Raw genomic sequence first — 27,031 nt, 5'->3', positions numbered from 1 at the left:
TCTGAAATAGAGTGAAGGCTCAGTATGAGAGGAAGCTCTTTTGTCCAATGGGCTTTCCCAACCACTCCAGCTCACCAAAAGCTACTCCTTTTGTAAGAAATCAATTTCAGCTGATTTGAGACATCTTCGCACACACACCCATACCATGCTGCTCTGAAAGATCTTTGACTTCCAGCAGTGACTATTCAGGATGCAAAGGTGTTGCAGAAGGTAGGCAAGGGCAAGAAAATCCCCTTTCCAGGGTATTTCTCTGTATTTTGCCTAGTGTAATTTGCATTTAAAAGTATCATTCTGGGCAGACTCCTGCCTGAGAAAATAAATCAATGTTTTTCCCCTTGACACAATATGCAACAATTTGTTGCGGGTCCTCACTTGTCTAAACTAATAGTAAACTCAGTTCTCCAAGTGCTGCTCCTTGTGTAGCCAGAGGAACGAAGCAGCAGCCTTGGGGCAGCCCCAGAGTTTGCAGAAATACAATATACTGTAGTAGGGAAAGCCATAGGAGTGGAACCCTTCCAAAAACAGACCATTGAGGATTAAAGATGCTTGTAAAAACAGACATAGGATGCTGGCTGGCTGCTGTAGGAAGAAGGGAATGGAAAACGAGGGGAGGGGGAATAGAATGGACTGGCTCAAAACATGAACACGAGCAAACTGTACTGCAATATTTGGTTATGAGTTCCACTTGTAGTTCTATATACATGCTATAGAATATGCGGCTTAAAAAAATTGCCCTTAGAACAATCAATATCAAGCCTGGTCCCTGTAATATAACACATATAACACATCTTGGCCTGAGATATGGAGATGCCACATCAAAGTAGAAGCTACACAACTATTAAAATTCAAATCTCACGAAGCCAAATTGTTTTCTTCCTTGAATTTGCTTATCACATAGAAATGCAAGTGGCGCTGCCTGGCTGTGTAGTGATTCAAAACAACTCTGACTAAATAACATTTTATTTTGAAAACAAGGGATTGTTAAAGTTGGCATTTAACTTCTCATTTTAATCTCTGAGGTCCTGAGAACTGTTGTAGTAGCTAGGAGTTTGACCCCAGAAATCCCCATTTCAGAAGCTATCTCACTGTAACAGCCTTAGGGAAGCCACCACACTCTCCCAGCCTCTGTCACCCATCTGCAATATGTTGATAAAAACTGGTCTACCTTATGGTGTTGCCCCAAGGATGACAGAGATAGTGAGTGTATAGAAAGTGTTTGAAAATTAAAGCTCAAAATGTACTGCATAAGCATTATTACCTGCATTCATTATGACCTTACAGGATCAGAAACCAACTATGAGTGCTCTAAAGACAAACAATTTAAGCCATTTCACTTATTTTGTTAACAATCTAGCATTTTCCTCCTGTTAAAGAAAATGGCACTTGATTTGTTACTTATCAGTTTAAGGTACCTGTATAGTGCTTTTCAAGCAGACCTCACACAGCAGTTTACAAAAGATTATTTACGAGCATTGATTAAAAATATGATAAAACTGAAAGACTATGATCTTAAAAAGCAGAGTGAACAGACTCTGTTTGCATGCTGGCAGCTCTTTTAGATGGCTAACTTAACTACAAGATCACAAACTCTACAGCAGAGTAACACTAGGCTATGTTTGCTGCATCATGAACATGTAAGCACCTGCCTCTCATTGAAGAATGCTCTCTGTAAGGCACACAGTCTATCCAGCCTCCCTAATAAAAAAACAGAGAGAGATGGTTTTGCACAGTCTGGCAGAGGATTGTGCAATTCTGAGATTAGTGGCTAGAACAAAACTGGCAGATGGAGTTGCATTCTTTTTATCCAATGGCTTTCTGCAAAAGCACTCATTTAGGACCCAGTGGAAATGTTGCCAGATAGGACTAACTTCTTCATGAGTAATGGCCAATCCCTGAGCAGCAAGGAAAGGAAGAGCTCTGAGTAGGAAGCCCTGGAAAGCAGGTTTAAAATATTAAAGCAGAAAAACAGTTTTCTTTCTAACAATGATCACACTGATAAATGTGAGATTCTGGAGATGCAGCTGATTCAATGTTTAAACCAGCGTGTACTTACACGGCAGGCAGTTACGGGACTGAAGGACAGTGGAGCAGTGATTCCCACGGAATGCCTTACAATTTTGCAAAACTAATTTTGCTGATCTTTTGTTTGTTCTTCCTTGTGGAGAGCAGAAAGCACAGGAAAAGGAGATGGACAGGACAAGTAGAGCTGCCGCAAATAAGGTAAGGAGTAGCTAAAATAACTGATCACTTCCTCAGTTTTCACTATATATTTTCACCAGGAAAATGCTCAATACATGTAGTTCTGCTGTATATTGCATGGTGTGCCTGAAAAGTACATGCACTATAACTGCTGGTGTGTGAGAGAGGTAAAACTCTCGTTCCCCGAATAATACTAAATTGCATTACTGCTTTGAGAGCTATTATAATGATTCTTTTTCCAAGAATTTTAAAAGATAATGTGATTATGGAACAGATTCTCAGACATGAACATTAAATATTGAAATTGCATCAACCGCTTTGTTACTTCAACCCGTAGGACTGTTTTTTATCTTGACCAAAGCCTATTGTAGATCCGAAGGTATAAAATATAAGACATAAAATATACTTCTCTAAATATCTTGCCTGTATCAGTTTCAGGATGTACTCCCTGAAATCATGCATGTCTACTCAGAGAGAAGAACTCTTAGTTCAGTGGTTCTTATTACTAAATAGATGTGCAGAGGATTACAGCTTTTCTGTTTTATTTGTTTGGTGTTGGGCTTGTTGTTTTGTTGGTTAAACATCTATTTTTCTTTATGTATAAATGCCTAATACTCATATTTATAAATTCTACCTTTTGTTGTTGCAAATTATTTGGTGAGCCTTACTTTTTTTTTTTAGTACTGTAAGCATGTACCAAACAGCTAAAAGGTCTTAGTAAAGTTTTATCAGATTTAATATCATAGAGGCATGGTGAATGGTTTATATGAGAAAAAGATAATCTTCCCCAAACTGCTAAGCAACCCCAAGTATATATTATCCATTTTTTATACTGAGTTATGTCATCCAGTGAACTGCATCTTACAGGACCATTTGCCTGGTTAAGACCTTATAAACAAAGTTGGGTTAATCCGTCTTATTAAATGGAAACACTGTGACCTTCATCTTTTTATTAGTTGTGTTTTCTTCAGCCTGACACTGTGAACTTAGAGCATGTTGCTCTCAAGCTTCGCACATGAAATGATTACTAACTTCGTCCCAGTGGGTAAGAGATTCACAATGGATGAGCTGATTTATTTTATTGGACTGCCATTGTTGGTGGAAGATTACATTCTCTCCAGCTAAACTAGTTCACCTCATATTACTGGCCTCATTCTCTTGCCCTCCTGTGACATTTACAGTCCAAATCTTTACTGTGCAAGTAATTGGGAATGTTGCTGATTACAAAGACTGATCAATTCTTTGCTGTTTAGGAAAGAATTTAAGACAGCATTTATACCCTGTTTTTCAAAGGGGGGAAAAAGCCTTCACAAAGCAGCTTGTTAATAATTCAGATTTGAAATGTTACAACATGGTGCAATCCTCCAAGCAGGGTCCATTGTTTTTAGATGGACTTACACAGAGGTCCCATCAACCTCTGCTTAACTTAATGATAATAATAATAATAATAATAATAATAATAATAATAATAATAATTTATTTGTACCCCGCCCATCTGGCTGGGTTTCCCCAGCCACTCTGGGCGGCTTCCATAGAAACCAAAAATACAGTAAAATATCACAGATTAAAAACTTCCCTGAACAGGGCTGCCTTAAGATGTCTTCTAAATGTCAGGTAGTTATTTATCGCTTTGACATCTGATGGGAGGGCGTTCCACAGGGCGGGCGCCACTACCGAGAAGGCCCTCTGCCTGGTTCCCTGTAGCTTTGCTTCTCGCAATGAGGGAACCGCCAGAAGGCCCTCGGCGCTGGACCTCAGCGTCCGGGCAGAACGATGGGGGTGGAGACGCTCCTTCAGGTATACTGGGCCGAGGCCGTTTAGGGCTTTAAAGGTCAACACCAGCACTTTGAATTGTGCTCGGAAACGTACTGGGAGCCAATGTAGGTCTTTCAAGACCGGTGTTATGTGGTCTCGGTGGCCGCCCCCAGTCACCAGTCTAGCTGCCGCATTCTGGATTAGTTGTAGTTTCCGAGTCACCTTCAAAGGTAGCCCCACGTAGAGCGCATTGCAGTAGTCCAAGCGGGAGATAACTAGAGCATGCACCACTCTGACAAGACAGTCCGTGGGCAGGTAGGGTCTCAGCCTGCGTACCAGGTGGAGTTGGTAGACAGCTGCCCTGGATACAGAATTGACCTGCGCCTCCATGGACAGCTGTGAGTCCAAAATGACTCCCAGGCTGCGCACCTGGTCCTTCAGGGGCACAGTTACCCTATTCAGGACCAGGGAGTCCTCCACACCAGCCCGCCCCCGTCCCCCAAAAACAATACTTCTGTCTTGTCAGGATTCAACTTCAATCCATTAGCCGCCATCCATCCTCCAACCGCCTCCAGGCACTCACACAGGACCTTCACCGCCTTCACTGGTTCTGATTTGAAAGAGAGGTAGAGCTGGGTATCATCTGCATATTGATGGACACCCAGTCCAAATCCCCTGATGATCTCTCCCAGCGGCTTCATATAGATGTTAAAAAGCATGGGGGAGAGGACAGAACCCTGAGGCACCCCACAAGTGAGGGCCCAGGGGTCTGAACACTCATCCCCCACCACCACTTTCTGAACACGGCCCAGGAGGAAGGAGCAAAACCACTGTATAACAGTGCCCCCAGCTCCCAGCCCCTCTAGACGGTCCAGAAGGATGTTATGGTCGATTGTATCAAAGGCCGCTGAGAGATCCAGCAGAACCAGGAAACAACTCTCACCTTTGTCCCTAGCTCGCCGGAGATCATCAACCAGTGCGACCAAGGCAGTTTCAGTCCCATGGTGAGGCCTGAATCCCGATTGGAAGGGATCCAAATGATGCACTGCTTGCTTGAATTTCACCCTTTATGTTAAAAGCTGCAGGACCATACTTATCTATATAGATAAACAGGTCCCCAGGAAGGGCCTACAGATGCATAAATGGGCACTGGATTCTTGTTCATATTTATGCACAATTTAAGGTTCCTAAGAGCTGACTCCTCAGTACATTTTTCTTTTTATGGAGGAATACCTTTTGGTGTGAAACAAGATCTCTTGCTTAGATTCCTGCCTCCTGCTCCTGGATCTGACCTGTAATAATCCATGTGTCTATTCCACTCCAGTCATAACATTTCTCACATGTAATACTCCATGGTGAAAAGTATACACGGGAACTGTCCCATCACTATATCAAGAAATTGTTGTACATCCTCCTATTGGTACATTTCAAAAATGGGCACTTGACATCTATCCTTTGCAGAATTTTTAAAATGAGAATAAACAGCTTTAATATACCATTTATATGTGGGATTGTGCATATTGTTTAATATCATTTATTCAACTATCAGAAACGGAATAACATGGTCAGGGATGAGAGTTCTAGTCCCACCAGCACCTGGAGCACCACAGCGTCTCCAGCCCTGCTGCAAATAATGTATAGTAATAATAATAATAATAATAATAATAATAATAATAATAATAATAATATATTTGTACCCTGGCTATCTGACTGGGTTGCCCCAGCCACTCTGGACATCTTCCAACAAAACATAATTTAAAAAAATCAAATGTTAGAAACTTCCATATACAGGACTGCATTCAGATGTCTTCTAAAAGTTGTATAGTCATTATCTCCCTGACATCTGATGGGAGGGCATTCCACAAGGCGGGTGCCACTACCGAGAAGGCTCTCTGCCTGGTCCCCTCTCACTTCACTTCTTGCAGTGAGGGAACCACCAGAAGGCCCTTGGAGCTGGACTTCAGTGTCCGGACTGAACGATGGGGGTGGAGGGGCTCCTTTGAGTGTATAGCACTGAGGTCGTTTAGGGCTTTAAAGATCAGCACCAACACTTTGAATTGTGCTCAAAAATGTACTGGGAGCCAGCAAAGATAGGTGGTTAACTCTCACTTCAAACACTGGCAATTGGACAACATCAGCATCCTCCACCACAATTTAGGACAGCAGAGACTGGCTTAGGAGGTGCAGGTCAGGTCGTGTGGCCCATGTAGCTCTGTCCAACACGCCAGCACCACTGACTGTCTCGGCAACTGCTACCTGAGGTGGCTGCCACACGCAGCCTACAGTAGGGCCAGCTCTTTTCTGGATTTTTGACCTATTCTCTGGGCAGAAGCATCCAAGAGAGACCAAGGTTTCCTCAAAGACCCCTTCTTCCGCATGAAGGGAGATCCTGCCATAGAAGGAAGGAGCCAATTTGGAGAGCTGGTTGTGGCTTTGTAAGTGGCATTGGGAATGCCCCAGATGGCAGACTCTGATTAATTGGAACTCTATTTTTAATCTGCTATCAAGCTGTTAATCGATTAATGTTTTCTGCTTCAACAAATAATGGCATTATTTCATATGGCAGTGGGCTTCATAAAATCTTCCTTTCCCTATCCTTCCAACATTTCTCAGATTAAAAGTGTTGTACTTGTTTTATACTGTTTGTAGCTCTTCGTCATTGTGGGGCACAGAAGTGGAATAAACCAGTTTTTTGTGAGACCTGTCAGCACACAGATTTTAGCAATTAGTAGCTTTAAAAAATACATTGACTCATGACCACTTTTGCTTTAACATTTAGAAGACACAATTTCATTTAACATTTAGAAAGCACTAGGAAAACATTTTTTCAGTGTACCAAACAAATACAACTCCTAATCATTATAATTGTTCACAATTTCAAACATAAGCTTGCATACTAGTGAAGACCTACTAAATAAGCACGGTTAAGGTGCACGCTGTGGAAGAAGAAACATAATGTTGGAGCATTCAGATTAATGCTAGCTGCGCCCTTTTACTGCCTCAAACAACAAGCATATGGGAGGAATTGGATGGTCATATTGAGTGGGTGGGTTGTAGCCAAGGGATTAGAGGTGGGGGCTTTTAAATGAAGACGTTGCTTCTTCCTCCAAGACCTCCATCATCTCTCTGTATTCAGTTAAGATTGTTGTTACTTTGCATGTTATATAGATGGCAGGAATCACTCCTTTCCTGCTATAGTGATTCTCTTCAACTGTTCCAGAAAGCCCTCTCCAACTTCTGTGATCATAACCTCACTCTCCAATCTTGTTCATTCTTTGCACTGGCTCCCTATTAGTCTTTAACATCAGGTTCAAAAACGTGTCCTTTTCTTCAGGCCTTCTCACCCCTTGCCTATATGCAGAACACACATTATATCCAGCATTTTGACCACATCAGTAAGGCCGAGAGGGGGGTGGGTCTTGCCATCTGGGCATCCCAGGACCTCCAACCAAATGTCCAAGCTTGCACACCCTGGGGAGGACACTTTGGTGCTGCAAACACAGCACTTTTACTTCACCCCCAGAGGCACACTCCATTGCCTCTTGCGTCTTGAGACAGACAGATGCCAATAACCTCAGGTGCTCTACTCATATATAAAGACAACACTATAGTAGTTGTGAGTGTGCTAAGCTCTGCACCACAGTCTCAATCACTCTCCACAAGTTGGAGGGCAAGCATGGAATGTCCTACACGCACAACTGAGAATTCTGGAAGATTAGGGCTCTAAATTGTTCTGGGAGCTTCCATAAATGCCTGAGGCTCCCTGCTTCAGAAGTTTGCGATCTGGTTAATGGGAGACAACAAAGGGAGCTTAGTGTGCTAATCCTTGATACCTCACTGGCATGTTGCTTTGCACATTGGATAGGACCCCTGAGAGTGTTTGTGACAAGGACATACAGCCCAAAATGGCATCTCCCATGGCAACCAATCCCCACTCCCCATTGTAATGTTTGGCGGTAGTACACTACTAATGAAGACTGGGGCCACCATTTTGTGAGTCTCCACACTCCTGCTTCCTCTTCTTAGATGGGCATGGGGTATGATGTGGCGGAGACCTTCACCTATTGAGCTGGAGGATGTGTTACTTAACTCACAAATATGGCTGCCCCACAAAGGCTTACACTGTACTAGCCTCATTCCATATTATGAATACTTCAAAATGTTAGAAATCAATCACTACTAAGAGGCTATTTAGGGCTGCACACGTTTGGACCAAACTCAATGAACTCCCATCAGTCTCAGCTAGCACTGAAATTTATCTGTTTCTGACCATAGCAGTAGTACGTACAACTTTGCAGATCTCACTGCTAGACCAAAGGGCTCTTGGGTCTTAATTTATTCTAATCCCCCCTCTTAAATCAGTAGTGATTAGAAAACTAGACATTTTCCTCTTACCTAACTGACCCCTGTATACCTTTAGCTGGGCTATAATTAAATTTCTACATATGTATGTTATATTCACTTTTATATCAAGAGGTTGTTCTGCTATCTTTTTGTTACTATGCTAGTTAACTATAAGGTCACTTCCATTCAACCTGTTTCCTGAGGATTCAACCTGAATAGTTTGCACAAACATTGCAGGGAGGCTATGTGGCACTGAGTCAAGCAATGATTGTTCCACACTTTCCAGAGCATTTCCCAAACAACACTTCCATTGCCACAAAAAGTCTGTTGTTTTTTAAGTGGACACTTTCTGCAAGAACACCAAATTCACTTTTATCGTTCAAACTAAATTTGCTGGCATGCGCTTGAATCCCACCCACAAAATAGTGACAGTCTGAAAGTACTTCAACTTCCATTGTAATATCCAAGTTATATAGAATTTCAGTACTATTATTATTATTATTATTATTATTATTATTATTATTATTATTTTGGATGACTAGGAGTGACAGTTGGTTCTTTGCTTTCCATTTTAGTCACATATATAAGAAGAACCACGACATGACCAAAACTCGGACAGGAAAAAGTGAACAGCTCCTGAGGGTAGATGACCATGATTTCACCATGAGACCAGCCTTTGGAGGTAACTGGGGGGGTGTTGCAAATTCGTCCCCACAAAAAATGGTGGGAACGGCATTGTGGGGACTCAAGTCTCCAGTATTGACAATTGATCCTCTTTGCACAAATAGTTATTATTATTATTAATTATTATTATTAGTAGTAGTAGTAGTATTATATCCTGCCCATCTGGGTGGCTTCTAGTACATACAAAAACATAACAAAACGTTAGACCTATAAATGTGGTGAAGAAGCACATGCTCCTTCCCCATAGATTTTGCTGAAAATATTCACTGACCTTTTCTAAGCTGCACAATTTATACCTGTAACCCAGAAAGCATGTTAGTGGCAGATGCAGTACACAAGCACCGAGCTGAATTTAACTGTAGGCATGCACACAAAGAAATCTGGGTACAACTTTGACTGGAGCTGTGGAATTACCATCTAATTTGTGTCAGCAGCTCAGTGTGTTCACCTAAGTGATTGGGTCACAGCTCTTAGGGTGTACCTCTTGGGTCTCATCCCTACTGTTGTTTAATGTGTAGTTTCCTGTACCTCAATTAATTCTCCATTGTCCATATGATGCACTCCTCTAAATCACTGCCTTGCCATACTTTCCCCTCCCTCAATCTGGATTTTGTTTAACCAGGGATACTCTGAAAAGGAGACGGTATGAGAAAATTCAGACTAAGGGGGGGGGGGAAATGGTGGGAAGGCATTGATTTTGTGGAGAATATCAGATGGACAATGGAAAATGAATGGATGCTGTTTTATCGCTATGGCCGATGGCTGATGCAAATAAAGATTCATTCATGGAGGTACAGGAAGCTTAGTGTCCACATTAAATGGCAGTATAGATGGGCCTTTGTCTCAGTTTGGCATGTCCAACACATCCCACCATACAGGATATATGGATCCCATATGAATATATATCTAAAACCTTCTCTGTTCACCTCATGTATCTGATTTCTCCTTTCCTTGCATGTGGCAGAGCCTTTTCCTGTCCTAATATGAGAGCACATTTGATTTGACCCTTTCAGAGTTATCTCAGTGCCAATGACCTTGTCAGAGCTAGCAGATGTTCAGGTATTATTTACTACAAATATTAATATCTAAAGATTATGTAAATGTTTCATTTGGGCTCTCTTCCTCAAACTCTCACTGTAAGCATTTCATCTAGGACATCTCTCTTTTTTATAGGGAGTCCATGAATAAGCAGCTTTAGCTGATACTTAAAATAGCTGTATCTTTTCTGTCGAAGAACAGCCTAATACGGTTCCTGAGATACAGTTTATTCCCCACCCAGTGTAGTACCAGCCAGTTCAAGAACAGCTTGGTAGGTTTCTGGATGAAACATCGGCTCTGGATCCATTCCAGTATGGCTTCCGCACTGGTCATGGGACCGAGACGGCTCTGGTCGCCCTAACAGATGATCTCCGCAGGCAGCTGGATCGAGGCGGGTCGGGGCTGCTGATTCTTCTAGACCTGTCAGCAGCCTTCGACATGGTTGATCACGAACTCTTGGACCACCGCCTTGCCGACGTGGGGATCCAGGGCACAGTCCTTCAATGGCTGCGCTCGTTTCTCTCCGGTCGGGGACAGAGGGTGGCGCTTGGGGGGGAATTGTCATCCCGCCACTCCTTGGTGTGTGGAGTGCCTCAGGGTGCGATACTCTCCCCGATGCTTTTTAACATCTTTATGCGCCCCCTCGCCCAGCTTGTCCGGAGTTTTGGGCTGGGTTGCCATCAGTATGCCGATGACACCCAACTCTATCTGTTGATGGACGGCCATCCTGACTCGGCCCCAGACACACTGACCAGATGTTTGGAAGCTGTGGCTGGATGGTTACGTGGAAGCCGGTTGAAGTTAAATCCTTCGAAGACAGAGGTCCTCTGGCTGGGACGGGACGATATGGGATTGGGGGGGCAACTCCCATCTCTTGCGGGGGTGCAATTAGTGCCAGCACCGTCTGTTAAGAGTTTGGGTGTAATCTTCGATACCTCCCTCTCTATGGAGGCGCAGATTACAGCTATAACAAAGGCGGCATTTTTTCATCTCCGCCAAGCTAAGCAGTTGGCCCCTTATCTTTCTCGCCCTGACCTAGCCACTGTGATCCACGCGACGGTCACCTCCAGACTGGATTATTGTAACTCGCTCTACGTGGGGCTGCCCTTGAGACTGACCCAGAAACTCCAGCGGGTGCAGAATGCCGCGGCGAGACTCCTTATGGGGTCTTCGCTGCGAGATCACATTCATCCGGTACTATACCAGCTGCACTGGCTCCCGGTGGAGTACAGGATCAGGTTTAAGGTGCTGGTTTTAACCTTTAAAGCCCTATACGGCCTAGGACCCTCGTACCTACGGGACCGCCTCTCCTGGTATGCCCCACAGAGGAACCTACGGTCTGCAAATAAAAACATCCTGAAGGTCCCAGGCCTCAGAGAGGTTAGGCTGGCCTCAACTAGAGCCAGGGCTTTCTCGGCTGCGGCTCCAATCTGGTGGAACACTCTGTCACAAGAGACTAGGACCCTGCGGGACCTGACACCTTTCCGCAAGGCCTGCAAGACAGAGTTGTTCCACCAGGCCTTTGGTCAGGGCCCAGCCTGACTCCCTCCTCTGGCAACCTGCACAGAACTTTGCTTAACGGTTGCCATTAAATTGATTTTAATTAATTTTTATAATGAAATGTTTTAGAATGTTGGATTATTTGATTGTTTGATTATTTGTTTGTTGTTAGCCGCCCTGAGCCTGGCTTTGGCTGGGGAGGGCGGGATATAAATAAAATTTATTATTATTATTATTATTATTCCTACTGGGTGACATTTAATTGGCACATATGAGCTAAAAGCAGGTTCTGCTATCTTTTGGGTGCCTGTCGGCATGTTTGCAAAATGGAGAAAATGTTGTGGGCATGACACACAGACCGCAGCCATTAAGCACACTATGTGGCTTGATGCATTGGCTACAACATAATGTTTATTTCAAGCATCAATTTGGCAGCAGGGAGAGGCAGGGGAGATGATCCTGTGGGCACCAGAGCAGGGCTCTGCGGATAAAAATGGGGCTGCACTCCCTCTGAAGGAGCGAGTTACGTAGCTTGGGAGTACTTCTGGAGCCTTTGCTGTCGCTTGAGGCTCAGGTGGCCTCAGTGGTGCAAAGTGTCTTCCATCAACTTTGGCTGGTGGCTCAGCTGTGCCCTTATCTGGACAGAGATAGCCTAACTTGTGTATATTCTGGTAGCTTCTATGTTAGATTAATGCTGCATGTGCCTTCCTATCTGGTTCCTGTTTTTGCAGGTTTGGGGGCACATTGTCAAAAGAAGTGCGTACACTACTTCTGTGCTGTTTAGACACTGTAACTGTGCTCCCTTTTGATGCTGTTTGGTCACTGATTCAGTGAAGGAGCGAGCACAACCAAATTTAGCATGTCCTTTCCTTGAAATGGAATCTTTAAAACATTCCATATCAAAGTGGACGGGAGGCACCTTGTACTTGATCATTGGTATAATTAAAACTGTGCTTATTTTTCATGCAAGGTCAAGTCTGGGCTTCAGTCTCTCAGATTATTAATCTCTTGCCTCTTAAAGGAGATCTAAAATCCAATCACAATTTGAAAATAAAAATATAGCAAATGTTGCTCACGGAACGACAGGATTAGCCACCACAGCCTGGAGCCCAGCGGGCAGGTGCGGCAGCATAAGCTTCTCTGCAGAGCCCTGCCAGCAGAACTTAATCCTAACCTACAGAACCTTCCAGTCATCCGTGCTGAATCGCTGACGTAAGGTTGTTGTGTACACAAATGTAAAAGCTGGAGTGACGTCAACCCTGCTAGGTTCATTCAGATGTAGGATTGCAGTATATGAAAGGAGGAAGGTGGGGGGGGGGGAGAGAAGCAAGTTCTTCAAAGCACCATGACAGCCCCCACCTCCCTACAAGATCTTGGCTCCCAAGAAGCTCCTCTGCAGTGACGCAGCTAAGGCTAGACCTTGCAGCTGAAGCCCAGCCCAGACCCACTTCCCCAAATGACCACCCCAGGGTCGCAGATGATGTAGGTAGCAGCCAAACACCCCACATTGACATCTGGGCTGCTGTGGGTCATGCCAGGGCCCACCACAGCTGACACTGATTGCTAGACATCCTTTCTTCGTGTGTGTATGTGTATATGACATTTAATAGAGGTGGCTGGCCGGCATTGTACATGCTCATTCTATTATTCAAAATATGTAAACACCTAAATGCTGTTTACAGGGACGGCTCATCCCATTTTGCCGCTTGAGGGAAAATGTGAAGTGCAGAGGTGTATTTAGGGGAGCGTGACTGGTTTGGTTGCACTGGGCACAGAGCTAGGGTTGCCATGTTGAGCTTTTTTTTAGGAAGACCCGAAAGTTATTGACTTGTCTAAGATCCAGGTCAAAGCACCGCCTTTCAGAAATTCCTCCCAGACATTCTGCCTTTGAAATACCACTAGTGTCCAGGAAAATCCAGACGTATGGCAGCACCTTGGGGGCACCGAATTTTGGCATCACACAGGGTGCCGCTCGGGAAGTTCTGCCCCTGTAATTGGAAGTTTCATATGCTTTATGAAGTCCACTTGAGAGCTGTTATATACATTTCCATATTTTACTGTGATTAAATCAGATGCTTAGAAACACAAGTATAAGGATAAACATATCCAAGATATGCCAAAATTCCTAACTGAGGCTGCCTCCAAGCTGTTAATATTTTGTGAGAGGGATTCAAGTGCATACTGAGAAATGTAGGATTGACAGTTAAAGCACTCTGTTGCTGTCGCACAACAAATTAGCCATATATATATATAAGAAATTGACTTCTTTTCCTCTAAGAAAGTAACAGAGTAATGCAATGAAAAGTGTGGAACGAACGAGTGATTAATAGAAAATCTTGTAAATGTACCACAAGCAAATCAGGATGAATGCTCATTGCCATATCACCTCCCTGCAATCAAATCAAAAGGAATCTACCTTCCCTGTAAGCTTTGTGCAAGCAAATCAGGAAGAATGCTCAATAAATAGGTCACTTGAAGGAGTCCTGAACAGGCTCAAGCAAGCAACAAAATTCCACACATTAAAAAGTAGACGAAAGTCTGAACTGATGGAAGTAGGGAGCAAAGTTATCAGTGAGAAGGTCTCTCACACAACCCCTATTGAAATAGATGGAAGTTGCAGGTACCCTGTGGTTTTTTGTAGGGCTTTTTCCCCAGCCATAACTCAGTTCTGGCACTTCTCAGGTGGGTGCCATTGCCATTATAAGAGAACAAGGGAGGAGTTCATGGTGAATTCCAGCACCTATTTTTCTAGAAAAATAGCACTGTTTTTTTTCTTTTTCAGGGTCTCTCACCCCAGGCTAGCACCAGCCTCTGTGCTAGCACCAGGCTTATTAGCATATTGGCCTTGACCTCACCCCCTTTGGGTATGCAGCCACTCAACAGTTGTCCCCTCTAGGGAATTCAGCCTGGTGGGCTGCGAGGGAAAGATGCTCCCCATCCCTGCTTTATATTTACTGGTACTAGGAGAGAGAAACCAAGCAAGCTAGGACTGGGGGCCACAGGCAAAATAAGCTTCCCAATCACCAGGCAGCTCCTACCACCACCATCCCAGCTGCTCATTTGAAAGGGACTTGTGCAAGAGACATTCCTCATGCATTGCATCCTAGAATCTCTAACAGATACTTTCAGGGTTTTCCATTTCTTTTCCCTTCCCCACCCTTTATTTCCTGTACGTCAGAGTTTTATTTTGTTTTCCCTTCTATAGTGTTAGTTGGTGACGAATTTAACTAATCATCTGGAGCAGCATCCCCCCCCCCCCCGACCTCCCCCTTCTACCACTGTGTAGTTTAGTTGGAAGCAGAGACAGGATTAAAAACCTAGCAGCTCTCTAATGACCGCAAGGATTAGCGAGATCAGAAATCTCTTGACATCTTCCTGTGACTCATCACCAGATGCTTAATTCAACAGTATGGTCTGCAGCACGGACAACCTTCTAAACCCACCCAGGCAGGGCTTGAGGCTGTTGGATTTATATTGTTTTTGATTCTATAAAAAGTGCTCACCCTGGCTGTAGGTTTTTTTAATGATTCCTGCTATTTTATAATACTACTCAGCAGGATACTCTTTTAAAAAAAATCTTTCCATTATGCTTGAACATAAACACTATGTGATTTGTGTGTGACGTCAGGATGTAGACCAGGGGTCAGCAACCTTTTTCAGCAGGGGGCTGGTCCACTGTCCCTCAGACCTTGTGAGGGGCCAGACTACGTATATTTTGGAAAAAAATATGAACAAATTCCTATGCCCCACAAATAACCCAGATATGCATTTTAAATAAAAGGACACATTCTACTCATGCAAAAACATGCTGATTCCTGGACTGTCCGCAGGCTGGATTGAGAAGGCGATTGGGCCGCATCCGGCCCACAGGCCTTAGGTTGCCTACCCCTGATGTAGACTTTACAAAAGTCAAATGCGCATGGCAATTTAAAGCACTGTGCTAACAACTCTTCTTCTAGGAATGTTATTAGCAGTTTCTACAATTAACTAACACTTGGAAGCAGTCAGATATGTAATTATATCCAAAACAAAAGCAGGAAAAAATAAATAAATGGAGTCCAGTAATTCCATTGTTATAGTATATCCAATTTTGAGCTAGACTCTATGCAGCTATAGAAAGCTTAATATATTCAGTTACATACTATATTTTGGAAATTTTCGTGAGATCATATTAATAGGTATATTTAAGGACTCTCGTTTTTAAAAGGATGTTTATGAAATGCTGAAGATAGATATTAATAGTTAAGGTATTAATAAGATATTTATATGGTGTGGTACTGTGTGATTTCGATTGGCATATTTAATGACAATTTTATGTAAATATTTGTATAAGAATAGTTTTTTTTTATAATAGGTAGTTTTTAATAGTTCAATTTCACTCTGTCACAGGCCCTGCTATTCCTGTCGGGGTGGACGTGCAGGTTGAAAGTTTGGACAGTATTTCTGAGGTCGATATGGTATGTAATTTTCAATTAAGGTTTGATTACTTGTGCCTAGTCAGGAAAAAAAATATATTTTGCTTCCAGGTAAAGGTAAGGTGTCCCACTCTTGATTTTTAATTATTTCTTACAACTAATATCGTTATGAGATTACCACGGATAGAGATATCATTATAGGTTTGACTTTAAACAAAGAAGCAGCTATGTGTTTTGTGTTCATAAACAGGTAAACAAGTGAGGAGGACAAGAAAGGCATTCCAGTCCTCTGGGATGCTGCTAAAGACAAACAGTAATTCCGTACCTCAGCAGTGGATACATCATTTGGACTTTCTCCTCATCCATTCTACTCATTTTTTCACATGTGTGGAACATATAACCACAAGACACATTATCTCCCTTTTTTCTTCCTCTCGTTGCAGGACTTTACAATGACACTGTACCTGAGGCATTACTGGAAAGATGAGCGCCTCTCCTTTCCCAGTCATACTAACAAAAGCATGACTTTCGATGGGAGGCTGGTGAAGAAGATCTGGGTGCCAGATGTCTTCTTCGTTCACTCAAAGAGATCCTTCATTCATGACACAACCACTGACAACATCATGCTGCGGGTGTTCCCGGATGGCCATGTGCTCTATAGTATGAGGTGAAAAGTGCACCAATTAGCTCAATGTATTGTTTGCCCAGAAATATCTTGGAATAGCTCTACAGTGTAATAACAATATTTGATGGTTAATATCTGACGGGCGTTTTAACTAACACACTCAGGAGCCCTTCCTGGTGAAACAGGAATGAATATAATATTTGAAAGAAGGAGAAAAATCTAGTGCATATGGCCTCCACAGTGATGCTGGTTATCTCAGCTCCACTAATTAATCTGTAATTACACTGTAATTTTATTAATCTACCAATTGAATACAACTTGCAGCCTGCCGAAGTATGGAGAATGGCGAGGGTACTATCTTCCTATATTTTCCCTGCACCTGTGACTCGGTCCTATTCCCTACCTAGCAAACCTGACTTTTCTTTTTGGAATTTCTAGGATCACGGTTACGGCCATGTGCAACATGGACTTCAGCCGATTTCCGCTAGATTCGCAGACTTGTACTCTGGAGCTCGAAAGCTGTATGTGGCATTCATGTTTCTATCTGCAATGTTTTCCTAGATGTCTACACAATTCTTTATGGATTTGTTTGAAGTGTGCATGTTAAAGTGAACATAGGATCCATGGGATCTGCCGATGACTGTGCACAACAAGCTAATAAATGTAGTCATATAAGAGCTGATCAAACATAGAATCCAGCATATCAGAGACTGGATATAAGTCTAGGTAAATGTCTATGTCACTGTAACCGAGGGGCAACCAATGGAACATCCTGCAGACCATGGCATCTAGGAGGTGGAAAAGGCATGTTTCAATTATGCAGATGTTAATGCTGAGCATCCCTGACTCTGGAAGAGGCTTAATTGCTCTGTGAACCATAAAATTTACATTCATGTGTCCTCTGGAAGATTGCCCTCAAGCTGAAAAAAGGTTCACCACGCATGGTATTTACAGCAAGACCCTATTTAATATTACCGTTTGGCCATGCCATGTTCCAACAACTCTATGTATATGTACACTACAAATGATACTGTTTCTATAACAGTGCAATTCTCATGGCTGCTGTGCAAAGAATCCTGGGAACTGTAATCTGGTGAGAATGCTGAGAATTAACAATTTTTATGTATGTATGTATGTATGCATGCATGTGCACATATCTCACCCATCTGGAACAAAAGTAACACTCAGGGTAGTGTGCAATGTTTAAAATTACAGTTTTGTTTTTTTAAAAAAGGTATAAAAGATCCCAAGCACACCACACTTATAGCTTTGTTATTCCCAAAGTCCTTGAAGGAGAGGGCAGAAGAAGCTTAAGGTTACAATCCTATGTATGGCTACTTGGAAGTAGGAATAGGGAGAAATTCGGTTTAGTTTGCATTTGAAGGAGAACCTATCTCATCATCACTGAAACAGAGCCATCCTTTGAGATTCACACTTCTCTAAATTTTGCAAAGCATTTCTCCAGCCAGGAAATCTGTACAAAGATGAATATATGAGTGTATATATGAGTGAAAATAACATACCAAAATGCCTTCCAAAAATGTTTATATAAGGAATATATAAAGAAATTGCATACAAAACTGTGTATATTGTGAGAAATTAATAGTAAACTCTTAATGATGTGGATAACTTAAAACTGTGATAATGAGAAACAGAGATAAGCCAAAAGCGACAGATTCACCCAATCCTACTTGGGAATAACCCCAACTGAAAAGAGTGAATTTACTTCTGGGTAAATGTGCATAGAATTATGCAGATTTGAGTGTGAATCCCAGTGAGCTCACAGAATTTACGGTACTTCTGAATAAATGTATGTAGGATTGCTGCATAAACCTTTTTAAAGTTTGAGAGTAGAGATATACTAATCAAGCATGTTTGTGTAATAATACTTTCTCCTCCTCTGTCCAATGTTTGTTAATCTTAAGAACCCCAGTTTAGTTATGTGAGATTATTATTGTTTATATACCACCCTTCATCTGAAGATCTTAGGGCGGTTCACAAGATAAAAATACAGGAGATTAGTATCAGTACTAGCCAGCACCCAGGTCCATTATATATTAAAAAAACGACAGATTATTTTATTGCCCTCTCACATTAAGCCATTGATTCATCTGACTATTTCACTATTTTGCTGTTGACCTATAAATGTAATATTATTTTTGTCCCATCACTACCCTCCACAGATGCTTACACAGATGAAGATCTGATGCTGTACTGGAAAAATGGGAATGAATCTCTAAAAACAGATGAGAAAATCTCCTTGTCTCAGTTCTTGATACAAAAATTTCATACAACCTCCAGACTCGCTTTCTATAGTAGCACTGGTATCAGGTTTTCTTTCTAATCCTCTTCTAAATGCCTGCCACACTTATAACTCAGCCTCACAAGTTTGCCTGGTGAAATGCCAATAAAATTTCACTAGTCCCTTTTCTGTCTTTTGTTCATCATCATCATCATCATCATCATCACCATCACCATCATCCTGCCTTTCCTTGAAGGGCAAGATTCAAAGCTTTGCCCATCCCCATTTTATCTGCATAATAATATTATGAGGTAGGTTAGGCTGAGAGATAGTGACTGGCCAAAGGTCATCCAGTGAGCATCATGGCTGAGTAGACATTGCAACTTGGAACTCTCCAATCCTTGTCCAATACTCAAAACACTATACCACAAACACTATCTGTTCTCTGGGAGTATTTAAAAATCACTGAGCATAATATTAAGAGTGAAACTCTTCATGTTGATAGATTTGCATTCAGGTGTCTCTTTTTTTATTCTCTAGTCTGACCTTAATAAGCACCTTCGAAACGTTATCATGCTATTTGCGTGCATGCGTGGATGCAATCAAAGCATGAGCAAGCCATTTTAAAATCATCCGCATGTTCTACATAATGTAGGCTTCAATGTGGAAATGCAAAAAAGGTGTGAAAATACTGGAGATCAGTGGATGGTACTAAGTTTACCAAAAGCTGTGCGATCTTCTAAGATAATAATTTCCACAAGCACAAAGGCACTCTGTGTATATGTTAATGATCCCCAACCTGCTGTTAAGGAACAAAAGTGTCATTTTATATGGTAGTTTAATACTAACAGTATTAAGTTCCTCACTGTGTAAATCCTTTGGCAAAGTCACTCTCAGTCTCACTCCACATTTGTAAAATGAGAATAGAAACTTGTTCTGAAGTCAAAATGAATTCTTTAAATTTAATCACACAGAGAAAGTGTTATCTATATACAGTGGTACCTCAGGTTACATACGCTTCAGGTTACAGACTCCGCTAGCCCAGAAATAGTGCTTCAGGTTAAGAACTTTGCTTCAGGATGAGAACAGAAATCGTGCTCCGGCAGCGCGGGAGCAGCAGGAGGCCCAGCTAAAGTGGTGCTTCAGGTTAAGAACAGTTTCAGGTTAAGTACGGACCTCCATAACGAATTAAGTACTTAACCTGAGGTACCACTGTAATAGTATATAATATTAGTATTTCTTCCTTGTCTCTTTTTCTGCTCTATTTTTGTACTTTCAGAACCATCCTTTATCCCCGCCCTCCCTTTGCTGGACTTTTATCTCTGTATTACATACTATGTCTCACCTGATTATTGCTCATACCGCCATAAGGAGGCCTACCACACATTTTTAATAGCTGCCATTTTCTTCCTAACAGGTTGGTACAATCGCTTGTACATTAACTTCACGTTACGTCGCCACATCTTTTTCTTTTTGCTGCAAACATATTTTCCAGCCACACTCATGGTCATGCTATCTTGGGTGTCATTCTGGATCGATCGCAGGGCTGTGCCTGCTAGAGTATCGTTAGGTGAGTGATTCCTCTCAACTTTTATAAAGGACGGCAGAGCTGGATACAAGGGAAGGAAAACTACAGAGTCCCTATGAGCTATATCCAACCAAGTTACACTCAGAGTAGACTCATTGGAGTTAATGGACCTAAGTTGTGTGAGAGGCAGAGTCTAATTACTGCAGGGCCAGGGAAACTGTCGTCCCCCATATGTTGTTGGGATTTAATTCTCAGCAGCTTCAACTAGCATGACCTGTGGTCAGTAAGGATTGTTTGTTTATTGCATTTACAGTATATTTCACCTTTTCCTCCAAGTAGCTCTTCAAGATGGTGTACATGGCTCTCCCCCCTCCTCATTTAATCCCCACCAAGGTTAGGCAATGACTGGCCCAAAGCCACTCAGGAGATTCGAACCCTGGCTTCCCAACACACTAACCACTATACCACACTGGCTTTTGATGGGATGGGAGTTGCAGCCCAGTAACTTTTGGAGGTCAAAAGGTTTCTCATTCTTGAATTACTGTATTCTCCAAACTAAAATGGGGAGAGACTAAGACCCAATTATTAACACTGAAACTAAGCTCAGCTTCATAATAGATGCTTGTTGACAGTTATTTAAATCTAAAATAGTCTATGGGGTCCAGTGTTCCTTCAAGTCAAACCCACTGATCTGCAAGTTCTTCCATTGAACACAGTGTGCCTGGTGTCTGACTGTGATTGCTTAGTGGTGAGGATGTCTGCACACCCTCAAGCAGATTCTGTTCTTTATTATCACTTCACATGTACCACATTGAGCCACAGTTTTTTTGAAAACAGGTTCTGTGGCTATGAGAGACCTGGCTGAAATTAAACCCAATCCTTATCACTTGTGTGGGGCCTTTTCAGGGATCACGACGGTGCTGACCATGTCTACCATCATCACGGGCGTCAATGCCTCCATGCCTCGAGTTTCCTACATCAAGGCTGTGGACATTTACCTCTGGGTCAGTTTTGTGTTCGTCTTCCTTTCGGTGATAGAGTACGCAGCCGTGAACTACCTGACCACTGTGCAAGAGCGAAAGCAGAGGAAGCTGCGAGAAAAGGTGAGAAGCACTTCCTGCACACCTGACTAATATATTAGGGGCTAGTGAATGCGAATGAGGAAAACTGACCCTTGTGTGTCTGTGTGTGTGAACAATTTTTGTCTAGACCATTCAAGCTGACTCCGAATCCCTGACACCACAAAAGCAGGAGTTGGTGATAGTAGGAACAACAGAGGGAAGGAAACTAAGATCAGAACTGGGGAAGTCTGCAACCTGGGACTTTGGCAAAGACAATATAGGGAGGGTAAGAAGGGGGAAATTCAGTATGGCATTTCCCTGTGTTTGCTGCATTGTTTTAGGTACTCCTGATGAATCATGACGAAGCCCTGACCAGTCAGGTGCGCATTTCAAAACTGGATTCAGCCAATATAATAGTAGGAGCTAGACGCTTGCAGTACAAAATATAGACGGGCCTCTTGTGTTACACAGAAGTTGTGGCTTCTGTGAACTCTGTAGCTTTGCTTTTATGCTTTCATTGTGTCTTCTGAATTACACCCTGCCCTGAGACTCCTGCTACTGAAGGGAGCTTATAAATGACCTTAATTAATTATAATTTTATAATTAATTATGAATTAAGGGGCCGGAACAGATGCATGAATGACATATGCATCCCATTTGCACTTCCCATGTCACGTGCAAAGGGGTAGCTTATGCATCTTTCCCACAATTAAACAAGCAAACCAGAGATCCACACATACAGCCAATGTGAATCTGATCAGGTGGATCTGCAGCTGAACCACACGATGCTCACTTGGGGCCCCAGTCAGCTGGCTTGAAATATCATTTAATGCCGATGGGGATACACATCCTTATCTGAAGCTGATTAGTTGTAGTGTTTGCCACGTGTGAATAGAGTTGGGTCCAGGCTGCTGTGCTTTTATGGCGCAACGGAGCTCACCCCATTGCATGGATTCAAACCACCAACCTTCCGATCGGCAAGTCCAAGAGGCTCAGTGGTTTACACCACAGCACCACCTGCGTCCCCCTTGACAATGAGGATGAGATGCTTCTGTCAACCTAGCAGTTTGAAAGCACACCAGTGCAAGTATATAAATAGGTACTGCTGCAGTGGGAAGGTAAACAAGGCTTCGTGCACTCTGCCTTCCATCTCAGTGTTCCGTTGCGCCAGAAGTGGTTTAGTCATGCTGGCCACATGACCCAGAAAGCTGTCTGTGGACAAACACTGGCTCCCTTGGCCTCAAGTGAGATGAGCGCCCCACCCCATAGTCGCCTTTGACTTTACCTTTTACCTTGCTTTTATGGAGACTCATATATTGTTGTTAATTGTAGGAAAAGGAAAAGTATAATTTGTGTGATCACCATTCTGAGTTCTACAGTCATTTATATAAGTCAGTGTTACTGTATAAAAAGAAAGGTTGTCTTTATCCTCAGCTATTTTTCAATCAAATTTTGAGCTGCAGACTTCCAGAAAATAAGAAAAATATGGTAGTTAAAGGATCTCCAGTATGCCTATACAATTGGTATTGCACCTTTACTGCAAGGAAATGTAAGTCCAAATGGATGCAAAATTTCAGAATTAAAACTTATTGTTATCTTATGTCACACAAATAATATTTTCCACCCTGAATTCACCTTTGCTTAACCCATACAGGGTTTCATGAGCAGATGGATAGTACATCTGTATGGGTTTAGTGTGTCTTGATAATAACTTTGGGAAACTGCAGAAAAAGAGAATACGATTTTCAGTTGCAACATTAATGCATTTTCTGTATAAAATCAAGGTGTAATTTTTGTCCCCTGTTCTGTTTTTGCAATGCCTGAGTTTTCATCTGCCTTTTATTGTTCTCTTTTCTCAGTTTCCATGCACGTGTGGAATACCTTCTACAAAAACTATGATGCTGGATGGTATTTACAGTGAATCGGATACCAATAGCCTAGAAGGGTACCCAAGAGGCCAGATGGTGGCTGAGGAGGATAAGCAAGACAAGATGGTGGTCCATTTGGCCCTGAATAATGAGTCTAACTCATCAAGGAAGAAAGGGCTGAAGGGACATGTTAGCCTCCGTATCATGCAAAACACACACGCCATTGACAAATACTCCAGAGTAATATTTCCAGGCACCTATATATTTTTTAATTTAATATACTGGTCTGTCTTTTGCTGAATATGCTAAGGCAGTGATTTTCCCAGGAGATACTTTAAAGACTATTGTGATTTTTGAGGCTTTTTGGCCTCTGAGAGAGAAAGCAATCCCGTCCTGTTGCACCTTTGGAGTGTGTGTTGGAAGGAGGCATTGTAGCACACAATGCTATTTGGAGACTGTTCACCTGTGCCAGTTAATTTAGGCTTCCCATTCCTTTGTTAATTTTTGATAGTCTTGACTTTCATACTTGAAAACATCCACCTGTTGGCTTTGGATCTCAGTCACTGCATGTGTCTTTTACAAGTGGATGCTGGCAAAAGGATGGCCAGATCTACACTTTTAAAAGGGATCTGGAGTAGATTTGGAGTTTGCTATGAAATGTTGAAATCAAGGGAAACTGCTACACCCTTAAGGGGAATGTGGTGGTTTTTATTATAAGGGGTAGCAAGCTGACACCTGTAGGGTTTGTTTTGCAACTACTATGGACAAACCACCCAAGATAATCTGCCTGATAAGAAAAAGGGGCTTCATATGGTGACTGAAACTGTCTTGAAAACAACAGGTTTTCTTAGGATGCTGTTTAAGAAGGCTGCTTTTACAAGTGAGGTTGCACATGATAGCTGGGTATCCCAGTGTATTTCCACAAGCACTTTTTAATCTTTCTTCCCTCCTCACAAACTCCTGTATGTTGCAGGAGGAAAGTTACACCCCCCCCCCACATCTTTATAATGTTCCCTGTACATGGGAACAAATTCAGTCAGGGGTTATACATCTTCTAGGCATTCAGTGGACTAAATGCTATTGTCTTTTTGGGGAGTAGGGCTACCTAGGTGAACATAAAGGATTATTTCTTGCAACATAAGGATCAGGTTTAGCCATGGCCCACAAAGCTCTACATTTTGGTATTCTGGTTTTTCTTATTTATTTGAATTAGAGATAAATAACACTGGAAATATGAACCTGAAGCTCATTCTGAATGCATAAACAGCAAAGAGTGGTGCCTTAAAGGTGAACAGGGTTGTTGCGACATGATATTTTAGGGGGCTCATTTTTGTCAGATGTAGGAAATGCTGTCTTCAGTTATCTAATACGCACACATAGGAACACATACAGAGGAAAAATATTTTTTATAGACAATAATTCTGGGCTTTTCTTAAAGGAGGAAATATATAATGAAGACTCCCATGTAAATATTAAGAGGGGGATGTCAAAAGCTGGGAACCATGCAGGAAATGGAGCAGAGAAGTATCAGATACATAGGCTAATTTATCTTCGTTACTTTGCAATATATAGGTACCCCACTCCAGAGATGCTTGTTTGAAGTAGTAAGAAAGGACAAAAGGGAACCCTGGAATTAATCTCCACATCCCTCAACAGATATTAGAAGCTTGTCAGAACTGACAACATTAACCAACCAGTTGTGTATGTAACCTTGTGTGCTGGTCCTGATTTCTCCCCATGCTGCAATATTTTGCACATGTGCAGGATTGTACAAAGAAGGGCAATTCACAAACAGAAGCTCATTTCTATATGTAATTCATTCTCTCAGTTAAGTGGGTATAAGCTTGTAGCTGCACCACATTGTGCCTTAGTTTCCCCATCTGTAAAATAGGGGGTGATGAACTAGCCTACCTCACAGGAGTGTTTTGAAAGCTTGACTGACTAAGAATGATTTCTAAGACATTTCAGATTCTTTTTAAAGGCCCAGTGTAAATGTAGGGTGTTATTTTTATAATGAATATACAGGGCCATAGCTGTCAATCCTATTCGGAATAAGGGAATTTCCCTTAAAAAAAGGGAAACGTTGACAGCTATGATACAGGTTCAGTTTGCATATCACAGTAAGTCATAATTAAAGGTTTGCGGTGAACATAGCAATCTGGGCTGTCTTGCTCTATTCCCTGCTAATGCATAGAGGATGCAAACCTAAATCCCTGCCATAACATTATGTCTGAACCAGGGATTGTGGTTTATTCTTGACCAGCCAAGTGCAAAACCTGGCTTATCATCATGATTTGTTTAGAGCAGCAGTGGCCTTCAAAGTGGTTTGGTGCTGCTTACCTGGCTTCCCAATGTGGAGGTCACTGCATGGAGGGTCAAGACAGCTGACAGGTTGGTGCAGTGCAAGTTCTGCATCAGGACAAATCTGATTCTCACTGACCTCCCTGCTGCTTCTCCCATCTCCTTTTCAGTTACCATCAACAATCTCTGTGTTGGTAAGCCATCCTGTTCTGCCCCGCTGACTGCAGTGGTTTTGAGTGAAACAAATAATGATCCCTGGTTTTTATGTAGTGCTAAACCAGAGACCATGGTTTGTTTCTCCCCAGCACTATGGGAGAGAAGAGCAGGTGTAATTGATTCATGCACAGTAAACCATGGTTCTGGTTTACTGTGAAGTGCAGATGTGGTCAGTGTAACTTAACTAAGCAGCCTGCTGCTAATTAGTATGTTAATGCGAAGTATAAAGAACTACCAGGAAAACTGGTTTCCTATACATCAGGCATGTACAAAGTCCATTTCGGGGGGCCTAATCAGCCCACCGGTCAGTTTAATCTGGCCCCTGTGGTCAACAACTTTGGTCAGCCCTTACAGCCCTTCACTTCATCAAATCTGGCCCTCTTTGAAAAAAGTTTGGACGCCACTGCTATACATGAATCATTCGGAATTTTCAGGAATAATGGGGCCAAGCTAGCCATGGTTTACCACAAGCAACACCAGTGGATTTGCACCAGGGATAAATGTTTTCCATGATAACTGTAATAAAATAGTGTGCATACAGGTTAATTTAACTTGCTGTGTAAATAATTATATTGAATACAGATTGCTATTTATTTTTACAAGCTCTCTTGCTTAACCTATCTAGTGGCAGGCGAGAGTTATTCATATGCTACATTCTGTTTTGTCTACATGATCTCTCATTTAAATGCTATGTAATGAACTTTGTTCTTAAGAGCTTAGCCTTAGGTAACTTAATATGCACATGTGCATGTATAGAATATAAAACTAAGTGTTTCTAGCAGATGGAGTTATGTGTCCTGGACATGGGTATGGGTCTGGGATTGTCGGTTACTGAAATGACAGTCTTGAGCAGAAGCATAGTATTGTTTGACAGCTCTGAGACTGTATTTGCTGTCTCTGATTCAAAATTTTAGCTCAATAGTGGATACCAATAAAGAACAAGACCTCTTAATTTCCATTTGTGGTCATTCAGCCAACTTTTCATCAACCCAGGCAGTTTCTAGACAGGAGGTTCCTTGCGATATGACCCAGTCACTGATCTTGCATTGCAAATTACAAGTGAAGTAGCAACAGACTTTCCATATTCATGAGAGTATTGCACTTTTCCAATCTGTACATCTCACTCTGTTCTGTTCACAACAGTGGCCATGACATAGTTGCTCTGGGTAGGGCCATTTGCAGCTCATCACACATTGTTGTGAGTGCCATTTTATTACCTCATTTTTAAAATTTACCTTTCATAATCACTGGAACA

The 27,031-nt window shown here is 42.2% G+C and overlaps 1 protein-coding gene across 2 annotated transcripts; it reads left to right on the top strand.

The window, feature by feature from the left end:
* The first annotated feature begins 23 nt into the window (after positions 1-23).
* On the top strand, positions 24-26,728 carry LOC308473972 (gamma-aminobutyric acid receptor subunit rho-2). Of its 2 annotated transcripts, XM_080999891.1 has the most exons (10): positions 24-2,220; positions 8,874-8,980; positions 15,910-15,977; positions 16,379-16,602; positions 16,999-17,081; positions 18,744-18,884; positions 20,220-20,372; positions 21,237-21,433; positions 21,540-21,677; positions 23,251-26,728. In XM_080999891.1, the coding sequence occupies exons 1-10, from the start codon at positions 2,030-2,032 to the stop codon at positions 23,557-23,559; spliced, it is 1,611 nt and encodes a 536-aa protein (XP_080856017.1). In that variant the 5' UTR covers positions 24-2,029; the 3' UTR covers positions 23,560-26,728. The 2 variants fall into 2 exon arrangements, with proteins under 2 accessions (XP_080856017.1, XP_080856018.1); XM_080999892.1 differs by lacking the exon at positions 21,540-21,677.
* The last annotated feature ends 303 nt before the right edge of the window (positions 26,729-27,031 follow it).

The sequence above is a fragment of the Podarcis pityusensis genome, assembly GCF_964106645.2.
Source record: "Podarcis pityusensis genome assembly, chromosome: 3".
NCBI lineage: Eukaryota > Metazoa > Chordata > Lepidosauria > Squamata > Lacertidae > Podarcis > Podarcis pityusensis.
The sequence above is the reverse complement of the archived record's forward strand: the minus strand, read 5'-3'. Positions and strand labels throughout refer to the sequence as shown.

Coding starts and splice junctions, on each gene's coding strand:
- LOC308473972 (XM_080999891.1), top strand. CDS start 2,030: ATGTTTAAACCAGCGTGTACTTACACGGCAGGCAGTTACGGGACTGAA. Junction 15,978..16,378: donor GTATTTCTGAGGTCGATATG/GTATGTAATTTT, acceptor CTCTCGTTGCAG/GACTTTACAATGACACTGTA. Junction 16,603..16,998: donor CATGTGCTCTATAGTATGAG/GTGAAAAGTGCA, acceptor TGGAATTTCTAG/GATCACGGTTACGGCCATGT.